Raw genomic sequence first — 11,388 nt, forward strand, 5'->3', positions numbered from 1 at the left:
ATAAGTACTAAGCTTACAAAGAATAAGTTCTGGGGTAGATTTGCTCAACTAAAGCCGGTGTTCCAGCATGGCAGCAGTTAAATGACTGAAACAAGTAAAATAATAAAAGAATATGCATATGTGTGTATATGCACAGATGTGCGTCTGAGAATGTTTACATTCTGTGATTGCATGAGTTATGGTCAGTGTTCTCCCTTATTTCACCGTCAACAAATTGTCGTAGCTCTACATTTGAGGTCAGGAAATCCTTAATCTGGGACACGACATGCTGCGGGGTATTTTAAAACTTAGTTGAACTGATTTATGCTGGTTACAGGTCACTAGTCCCTGACCTAGAATGTAAACATTTTAAATATTTTTCTATGCATACAGATGCTCGTATGCAGCCACCGACATTCAATATATATAATTTTTTTTTTGCTGTAAATAAGAAATATGGACAATATTGTTCACTTTGACCCAAAAAGAACTCTCTCCTCATCCTCACCCTCCAAGTTATCTTCTATGCAGGACACTTCTTGACCTAATAACATAGAGAAAACCTTTAGAGAAATGCTCAATCAATTTTCTAGATCTGTCTTTGCTCAATCAATACTTCAGGCTTTCATTGTGGAGAGGTAGGGAGGCAACATTAGTAAAATGAATATATATATATATATATATATATAGATAGATATAGACAGATAGATAATATGTGTTCTTCTTGGATGATTGTGAGGTTGAGACAATAAGCAGTTTACATAGATGTGTGATAGCTCAAGTGTAGCTATAAATCGGCTCAGTTAAAAAGGCTCTTTTTTGTCCATGTAGAAACAGATCTACCAATTGATCCAGTGAAACATAAGTAACGGATCCTATACTGATGAGGTTTAATAATATCGGAATACGCCCGTAGTTTTACTCTCTTAACCTGCAAAGATTAGATTTTTCCTTTACGTAAACTAATTTTAGGAAATTATCTTGATTTCTTGAAATCATCTCCCCTTTTCTTTAGCAGCAGCTAACAATTATCCCTTGGTTTTTGTAAAATGAATATTTCAATTCATTGGGAATTATTAGCTGACATCATTCAATATATTATAACTTATCTAAATTCATGCCGACTGACTAAGGTTATTTCCCTTATCCCAGTTTCTTCTTATTTCTTTTAGCTTTTTAAAACTTACTCTAATTATTAGTGTCTAAAAATCTTCGCAAGTCTATATGTAAAATTTTATTGCAACTGCTCGAAGAAGTCGACTATACTAATCCTGCAGGAATCTGATGATGTCTAATGAAGCCTAAACATGTCCGTAGCTGTCTTTTTGACTTCTAAGGTTTGTCAATTACTTTTGTTAATTAGAATTTCAATTCCTTGTGATTTTTGTTGCTGACGTCATTATATACTTATTAACCGACTTGAGTTAGCTCTCTTTCCTCATTTTTTAACGCGAATTATTTCTAGCGGAATATCTTACTCTATTTATAGAATTTTCTATCAAATGTTCAAAGTAGATATAGTAGACTGATGAGATCTAAAGAGACCAAAACATGCCTGTTGCCATCTCTCTGAACGGCAAATATTTGTAAATTAATTTTTAGTTTTTGAAAATATTTCTCCAATTAAAAATTTTTTTTCATTAGAATTGCTAGACTTTTGTTTTTATTCTCCAACTAAACTGGAAATTTCTGTTCTTTGCTAAATTTTACGTACTTCACAACATGTAGCTCACTATAGGGATCTTTTCAGTTTGACCGGCAGTTTTTTAAAATAATTTCCACGTAACTAAACACTTTTAAACTTCGTATACTGGTAGAATGTGTTTATAAAACATCTTTTTCTCTTGGCTTTATTGAGAAAATTCTATAGTTTGTAAGATATTTGTTGTTTTTTTCTTCAATTTCTATAATTTCAACCAATCGATGACGTCTATTGGGTTGAAAACATTCTGTGCCGTATGAATATGTCCCTCGTTTAAGAAACAGATTGGGTTTATTTACATTTCTGAAGAAAAAAAAGAGACCCTTCCCCCCACCCCTAACCCTAAAACCGATTGAAATGCAATAGATCGATACTAGGGTCATAATTATGGGTGACAATTTCACATGACACCGCTAGAAAAACTGCCGTTCAAACCGAAAAGATCCCACTATAGTAAATTTCCTCTTTATGAAAAAGTATTTCTCAGTTACCTGGGCGGGTACAGTCGAGGATGATATAGATCAAAACGGCAATTTTTCATATAGTTATTTCGTTACGGGTTGTATTTAGGTCGTGGGTGGATTAAGTACAACAGTGAAGCAGAACATATTGACTATGCTTTTCATTGTTTTTAGTAAAGCATTGTACACTAAAAAAAATAATCATTATACCGACAGACGGCTGATTCGATAGAGCGCCGAAAATGCTTTGCTGTATTTATTCCGACACTTCAGAGTTCAAATTCCACTAAGGTCAACTTTACCTGTTATTCTTCTGAAGTCGATAAAATAAGTACTTGATGAGCACTCAAATCGAAGTCATTGACAAACCTCCTTTCCTCAAACTACTGGCAAAATTTGAAACTATTATATTTACTGGAATATGTCTCTTTGTTAGTGACAAAGAACAATCACAACTGATTTCGCATATTGGCCTAATGCCACAAAACTGTAGGTCATAGTTAAGAAAATTGTTGTTAACAATAAGGATTAATAGCTAAGGCCAACCTCGGCATGATTTGTACTCAAAGTATAGGCGAATGATACGAAAGATAGTCATAGCTAAACACTACCGTTTCTACTTTCAATTGTATTTCATGTCGATTTCAGCAGCATTTGAACATACAATGTAAAGAGATAGTCTACCATTCTGTCGTTTATATCAATATTGCAATAACTAATATCTTTCTCAATAAAAACTCGAAGAGGTAAGCTCTCACGAAGTTCTAACGGCAATTTCGATTCTTGGTTAAAATTATTTCACACCTCTAAATCACTTCAAAACTAAAAAAGAAAGAAAAGCGTATATATAGAGGCACTACCTGCTGGAAACAGTAGCCAAATTTCTTTCTTGCCACACCCAACCGTTTTACAGAAGATAAGGGCCTATTTGATATTGGATATTGTTCAAATTCCGCCGAGGTCGACTTTGCCTTTCATCCTTTCGGGGTCGATTAAATAAGTACCAGTTACGCACTGGGGTCGATGTAATTGACTTAATCCCTTTGTCTGTCCTTGTTTGTCCCCTCTATGTTTAGCCCCCTGTGGGCAATAAAGAAATAGATATTGGATATTGTTACAAAACACGAAATCTTTACAGCTTAAATACTTTTGGTCATAAGTAGTTCTGCTTGATCAAGGCTAAACAGTAACATTATTCTTACAATTTCCTTTCCCACTTTGTGTCTATGAAAAAGAAACCTTTTAACTATTAGTTAAATAGATAGATATTAATTTGCTACACCCACTAACAAGGAACTTTACACTTCAGCTATCAACACCGTTATACTCTTCAGTCGCTAGAGTCCGATTCGCTATATAAGGAATTTTCTCCAATTATCGATGACTGCTTTCACTTTTTCAAATGTGATAAATCCTGCTGGTGCATTCATAACTTGTGGTAAAATCATTTTCTCATAATGATAAGATGTTTGTTGATAGATTTCTGTCATGTTATATTGAGTAAAAAATAGAGATCGAAAAATACAAGACTTTTTTAAAAATATTATTTAAACATCATTCGAATTTTTATAGTTTGGCTATCTTATGAAATTCGTAAAATCTCATAAAATTCTTGAAATACGAGGAAGAGATGGAGCAGCAATGTTGCCTTAAAAAACCGTATGTAATACAAGTCGTTTTTCAATTTTTGTTTACATATCCAGTTCGTGTTACATACACTCTTTTATATGAATGTATATTGCTGAAGTGTGTGCCTACTAACGTAAACTGGATATGATGTAAACAAAACATGAGCGACAGGTGGGATTTGAACTTGTAACATCTTGATTCAGTCCCAACTAGCTGTTTTATTATGTCTATATATATCCCAATCTATACATTTCCCTGTTAAATACAATACGAAGAAATTTTTCCTTTGTGCAATACTAGTTTAAAACATTAAATTATGTAGCTGTTGCTTTGTAATTTTCTGTGTGTTTTGAATATACGTGATATTGCTTTATTTATATGGCGAGCTAAAGTTCGATATGATAACCGTAAGAAGTTATTCTTGCCAAGAAACACTCTTTATACAAGAAACACTCTTTATTTTACCAGCTATGTTATAGTGTTTTGATTTGTTTTTGTTTTATTAACCGAAGAATTTGTTATAAATAATATTCCATTTGACAACTTCTATCTATCTATGTGTGGATTGTTTTACATGCCTATCGTTCTTTATCTTAAAGTATTTAAAATAGACCTGTTTTGATTGGACACAAAGTTCGTTTTGTCAAAGAGGTGTCGTAATGTGATGAATATATCTTAATTTATCGATCTCTTGAAGTAATCAAAGAAATAGAGCGTAATGTAATTTTAGATCAAAATTAGTGATATACCGGAAAAGACCACACATAAACCTCTCTTTTGCATAGACACAAGGCCTAAAATTTGGCTAATACTTATTTTATAGATCCCGAAAAGGTGAAAAGCTAAATCGACGTCGGCGAAATTTGAATTCGGAAAGACAACATAAAATTAATAGATTTTTTAGATACTGTTTTGTATTATATCTATTAATATGAGAGGATTTCTATCTATTGTAAAAATGTTCTTTTTTTTTTTCTTTAAGAATTTATTGATTGTTGTGAGTAGACTGAGAGAAAACTGGGTATTAGATGCGGTGAGATCCGTCTACCAAAACTTAGCACTGTTCTATGAGATTAATAAAAAAATTATCCTTCAAACTCATTAAAAACATCGAATTTAAGAAATATTCTTGCTTTCTCGTACAGGTTATAAATTTTCTTGCTAATATGATTTTTTTTTGTATATATAGGCGTACGAGTGGCTGTGTGGTAAGTAGCTTGCTTACCAACCACATGGTTCTGGGTTCAGTCCCACAGCGTGGCGCCTTGGGCAAGTGTCTTCTACTATAGCCTCGGGCCGACCAAAGCCTTGTGAGTGGATTTGGTAGACAGAAACTGAAAGAAGCCCGTCGTATATATATATATATATATATATATATATATATATATGTATATGTGTGTGTGTTTGTTCCCCCAACATCGCTTGACAACCGATACTGGTGTGTTTGCGTCCCCGTAACTTAGCGGTTCGGCAAAAGAGACCGATAGAATAAGTACTAGGTTTACAAAGAATAAGTTCTGGGGTTGATTTGCTCGACTAAAGGTTCCAGGTTTTACTTCCATACCTAGATTTTTTTTCAAATTCTGTTACAAATTTTACAGATTCTGCTATGAAAGTGAAATCATCAGCATATAGTAGTTCTCAGGGGCAGCCAGTCTTAAATTCATCTGTTATGGCCTGGAGGATGCTGATGAATAGGAGGGCAGTGAGAAACAAGCCCTAGTGAACACCTACTTGTACGCTAAATTTATCACTGTACTCCTATGTCCATATTTTTTTTAAATAGATATGCTTTATATAATTGGATGTCCTTCTCATCAATCTTTTCATGTATATAAATGTGTGTATATATATATATATATAGGACACGGACACACACATTAAGAGTTTCTGCATACTTTCCATTCATTCACAAGCTACAGTAGAATTGTTCAAGGTACCATGCTGTAGAATAGAACCCAGAACCCATGTAATGTGAATCAAACTTGTAACTACACAACACATTATCATCTGAACCTTTGTTAAAAATTATATCATAGCTTGTACCATCAGTTCTCTAGTTTTCAATATAGGAAGTTTGGAATGCCACTGTGGTAGACAGATTTGTGTCAGCCAGGCATCAAATACAACCAAATGGCAACACAATGAATTTTAATCTATAACAATCAAGATCAATCACATATGTCAGAACTGTGCAACAATTCATGAAATCTGCAAACAACTCATTGAAGCAACATGATATGTGCAAGTATTTGTTACTTTGCCAATAACTGTCAACAAGAAGATAAGTGGTATGACAAACTTTACACAGCCTATTTGTTGGAAAAAGAAATATTGACGCTTTTTAGAATGTGAAATTATCTTTAACAGATATTCTTTTACTTGTTTCAGTCATTTGACTGTGGCCATGCTGGAGCACCACTTTAAAGGTTTTTCAGTCAAAGAAATCGATCCCAGAATTTATTCTTTGTAAGCCTAGTACTTATTCTATCAATATCTTTTGCCAAACCACTAAGTTATGGGGATGTAAACACACCACCATCAGTTGGCAACTGATGGTGGGGGTGGGGATGGCGGGGGAGAAAAACAGAGATATAAAGACACACACATAAATCTATTATATAAAATCCATTCTGTCTGTCTGTGTGAGTGTGTCTTCTAGGATCTCAGGCATCGTCCATCCGATTGCGCTCAAATTTGATATGTAGATACCGACGGTATCAGGGCATGTATAAGTTTTGAAAAAATTATGAAAATCAATTTCAGGTGAGAATGCGATTGATAAAGCTGTGGGAATGTGCATTTGTACGCGTAAGTACATCAGCTGTTGTGATCGATACTACATGTGCACGAGAAAAATGCACGTGCAGTTTGTGCAAAAAAAGCCGGCTAGCTTGAAATAATGCCACAAAATGTATATTTAAGAGACCAAAAAAGTAAGATGCAAAAGAGATATTTTCTTTAAACTTGGCATGAAGGAAGGAAAGACTATTTGGTTTCTCAAGAAGTTTTTTTTTGCCTTAACTTCGTTTAACAAAACCAAAAATTTTATTGAAATAAAGGCATGCTTAATTATTTTTTAATGATAGGAAAACATTTCTTTCCTGCCAAGCTTACTGTTTAAACCATGTTTGTGTTCTCTCAGTCAACAGCCTTATCATTACTGGTAATTTAAACTCTTTGGTTGCATATTTGTGTGAATAAAATCGTTTTTCTTTGGAATAGAGAAAAAGTCTATCTTTATTTCTTTTGCTGGTGTCTCAAATTTAGGTTAAGTCAGTGTTTCCCAAAGGGGAGGCCTATGGGATGGTCAGACAAGTTGTTTTGAGAAAATTTGGTTTAAATGTTTGACAACTCAGCACCGGCCATTGGATGGGGGGGGGGGGCGTTTTGCTCGTATATACTTGTGTATATATATATATAAACTTACTTGGAGAAAAGTAAGTTATTGTATGACTGAGCGCCCTCGCGTCGTTTCGTTTCTTTTCTTTTCTCCAAGTAAGTTTTTATATATATAATTATGACGCGAAACTCTGTAACCCTTTTCTTGACCTTTCCTTCCTTCCTGTTTGTCTTCCTCTTTGCCTGTCTCTCTCCTTCTTATTTTTCACCCTTTCTGGTTTCCTTTCCTCTCTATCCCTCTCTCTCTCTCACTGCCGAGTCGACCAGCTTCCTTTCGCCCGCAGCCTTCTACAGGTCAACACGTTTTTCTTGCGCTCTGAATTTTTCCATCATCTAGGCTTTAAAAAAGGCCCTCAATGTTGGTTTCCTTGTCCTGTTTTTATTCTTTATGTGTACTGTATTTTTATTTTATTTTGTATTTGTGTTGCTTTTACGTCTTGTTCTTGTCACATTTTTTTCTTTCCTTGTTTTTACCCCTCTGCAAAGGAATTTTATTTAATTCTTTTGCAGGAAGGACTGGTTCGACGGGTCGTGTTTTGTCCTTACCTTCGAAACACGCATGGCGTCAAACCAGGGACAGCTGATGAAGGGGATATTCCTTGTATTGTTTGTCTTGTACTCTGTTTTTTCGTTGTTAAAAAAAGTCCGTTTCCATGTTTGTTTTTATGTTTTCGTTTCTCGTTGAGTTCTACGTCTATTTGTGGTGTCCTGTACTCATTTATATATATATGCATGTATATATACATGTAGATGTAGGTACGTACATATATGTATGTATGCATATATTTTATTTATTAAGTTATATATATATATATATATATATATATGTGTGTGTGTGTGTATATAATCCACTCAGAAGGCTTTGGTCAACCCAAGGTTGTAGTATAAGACACTTGCCCAAGGTGCCACGCAATTGGGCTGATCCTGGAACCATGTGTCTAATAGATTAAATTTTCATCATCATCTTTTCACACTTGCTTTTCATGCTGGTATAGGTTGGACAGGTAATTGCTGCATTCCTAGATAGATCAACGGATCACATCTTGCTCATTAGTTTCTTTTTTCAGATTGATTTCTATAGTTGGATGTCCTTCCTAACACCAGCCACTTTACAGAATATTTTGGATACATTTTGCCCATAGTACGGATTTGTCATGTCTGTGACAAACCTCTTGACCCCCTCAGTTAAGAAAATGTACTGAATGCAGTTTATCATGGCACTGGCATGAGAGAGGATGGGAGTGAGGGGTAGATAAATACAGAGAGCGAATGATAGGTACATCAACTAATTTTGATATGTTTACATATTTGAGAATAGATATAATAATATCTAACATAGCAATAAATGCAATTCCAAGTTTTAAACCATTATTATTTTTATTTTGCAGTGAATCATAAAAGCCTGCCTCAGGAAAGTTGTGCAAAAAAATTTTGCTGGAGACAACGCTATGAGAGCAATATGCCTGCTAACTCGCTGTCAGATACTTCTTTTTATTGGATTACTTGTGAACATTGTTATTTTGCTTTATCTTCTTAAAGTTCAAAATGATTTGCAATATGGACGACCACAAGTGCAATACAAAAATAAAGTTGAAAAAGTCCAATATGCTGAATTCACAGATTCAGTAACATTAATCATTCGAGAATTTGAGGATTTTGAAAATTATGTTGTAGCTACGTTGAAGGGAATCTTAGGAATTATACCTGACCTACAAGTCTTAGTTTTTACTGATCATCAACCATATCCACCTCTTTTACTAAATGAAGTCCCCAATGCTAGACTTGTAGTTTTGCATCCAAGTGCTGAACAGTCATGGTCTTCATCTCTCCCCCATACATATATTAAAACCCCTTTTTTGCTAATTATTCCAGATGCCGTCAAACTAGTCGATCCACATAGCTTGTTGTCTGCTTTTAATTATTTAAAGCAACATTCATACTTGTCTTCTGTTGCCTTGGTAACTGGCCGAGACCATTCTAGTTGTCTGAATCTCCATGTAGATTTGAGACGCTGGACACTAACATATGAAAACACTGGTTTATTCCAAGAATGTGATGCTGTGTCTGGAGAGCATGCAATATTAACACGTTCAGATAAATTCCTTGAGTTCCCATTCTCATTCCTACAACCTATGACAACAGGCTTTTATATCCAAGCTGCTTTAAGAGATTGGAAAAGTATTATTTTCAAAGACTCTATATTTGTTGGCAACCCTAATTTATTTAGTGACCCTCACAAAAAATGGAAACACAAGAAACAGGTAGCTGTGCGTCTAAAAAATCTTTACAAACAACTTCGTATCAAGAAAGTAGTTCTTCCAGGAGATGGGCATGTAATGTGGTATGGTTGTACCAAAGAAACTACCCGATGTTTTGGAACAGTAGTTAGCGATATGCCTGAATATATTTATGAAGGCAAATGGACACCTCCATGTTGTTTAGAAGCTGTTCGAACCACTTCAAGACATGTTTTTCAGATCCTGGAGGACTGTAAGGTACGTTACTGGCTAGAAGGAGGGAGTTTGTTAGGAGCAGCACGAAGTGGTGATATCATTCCATGGGATTATGATGTTGACATTGGAATCTACAAAGAAGATATTGGCAAATGCCAACCACTTGTTGAATGTGAAAAAGAAAAGTTTGTTGACCCTGAAGGTTTTCTCTGGGAAAAAGCTACAGAAGGAGATTTTTTCAGAGTTCAGTACAGCAGCTCAAATCATATGCACGTTGATATTTTCCCATTTTATTCTAAAAATTCTACAATGACAAAGGATACCTGGATACCAGGACACAGACAAGATACAGAGTTTCCTGAAAAATATCTAAATCCTTTAACAAAGGTTCCATTTGCTGGTTCAATGGCATCTGCTCCAAATAATGTTAGGGAATTCTTAGAATTTAAATTTGGAGAAGGAGTAATTGAAAATCCACGGTATCCTAATTCAAACCGAGTCATTCGCTGAACAATTCATTCACAAATTATAAAGAGAATAATCAAAATTTTATATAATAGTTGAGCTTGCTAGATATATCCTCACTAAATTGTAATAATTCAATCATTTAAAAGGTATAAGTTAATTCTAATTTCTACATTCCACGTGTATGTATTTTTAAGTTTGCATGCTTTTTCAGCAAAATGACCAAAAGTCTACAATGCTCTTGGACTTATGAATGTATTCCTGAGTCTACATGCACATGTATGTGTCTCTTCCTCAGATCATATTGTTCTTGTTCAAACTGTTCACCAAACTGGCTAGGTAAAAAAAAAAAGAAGAGGAAGAAAAGATAACTTGGTTGTCATCTCATCTCCATAAATATTTGTTAAAATTACTTTTAAAAGTTGTGCATATTTCAAATCTCCCATGTAAAGTGAGTGTTAATAATTTCTTGTTAATGAAACTTTCTTTTTCTAAACATAAAATTAATTTAGTATACCTAGAAATTAATCAATTTAATTGAACAAGTTGCTGTACATAATTTCTCCTCAAGAGTACATTTTAAAAAATAGAAAGTTTTGTTTATGATGTATGTTATATGAGATGCAGGTTAATTATCTTCAGCATCCTATTTATATGAGTTCAGTAATTTAAAAGTAAATAGTCAGGGATTTTTTATTGCTGTAGTTCAAACAAGTTGTGCATATTTACACTATTTTGCTGGTGGATTAACTTTGTAAATACTTTTCTAATCATATTTCCTTTAGCATTATTGCTGAATGGAGATTCCTTTCATCAAGTAAATTAATTGGTGGCAGATATATTTTCAGTAATTAAGTTAAAGACATTTACAGGAATGAATTCTGTTTCCTTCTTTCTTTCCTTCATTTTTAAGAATTCATTAACAGTTCTCAGACAAATTCTTAAAAAGAAGGAAAGTGAATTGATCCTGAAAGAATCCTTTATTGGATAAATAAAAATATTCCACTGTGATTTATGTATTTAGTAATTTACCTTAAGTTGTGGTTCTTCCTGTTTTAAATGGTAACAACAACAACAGGTAAAGGAATATGCATAAAACTATAAATAATACAACAAAAGGAATATATATATGTGTGTGTGTGTATATATGTATGTATATATATATGTGTGTGTATATATATTATATATATATATATATATATATATATATATATATGTACTCATAAACACCACTGTAAGAAGAAATTACACATAAGTAACACCACTAACATTTTAAGCTCTCCACCAGATATATTTG

The 11,388-nt window shown here is 33.8% G+C and overlaps 1 protein-coding gene across 2 annotated transcripts; it reads left to right on the top strand.

Annotated features, from left to right (window-relative positions):
• Positions 1-1,158: 1,158 nt before the first annotated feature.
• On the top strand, positions 1,159-10,513 carry LOC115232579 (fukutin-related protein-like). 2 transcript variants are annotated; one of them, XM_036513633.1, is made up of 2 exons: positions 1,159-1,316; positions 8,562-10,513. In XM_036513633.1, exon 2 carries the CDS (start codon positions 8,622-8,624, stop codon positions 10,134-10,136), a length of 1,515 nt encoding a protein of 504 aa, XP_036369526.1. In that variant the 5' UTR covers positions 1,159-1,316; positions 8,562-8,621; the 3' UTR covers positions 10,137-10,513. The 2 variants fall into 2 exon arrangements, with proteins under 2 accessions (XP_036369526.1, XP_029658403.1); XM_029802543.2 differs by lacking the exon at positions 1,159-1,316 and adding an exon at positions 3,273-3,580.
• The last annotated feature ends 875 nt before the right edge of the window (positions 10,514-11,388 follow it).

This window comes from Octopus sinensis, linkage group LG2, assembly GCF_006345805.1.
Source record: "Octopus sinensis linkage group LG2, ASM634580v1, whole genome shotgun sequence".
Taxonomy (NCBI): Eukaryota; Metazoa; Mollusca; class Cephalopoda; order Octopoda; family Octopodidae; genus Octopus; species Octopus sinensis.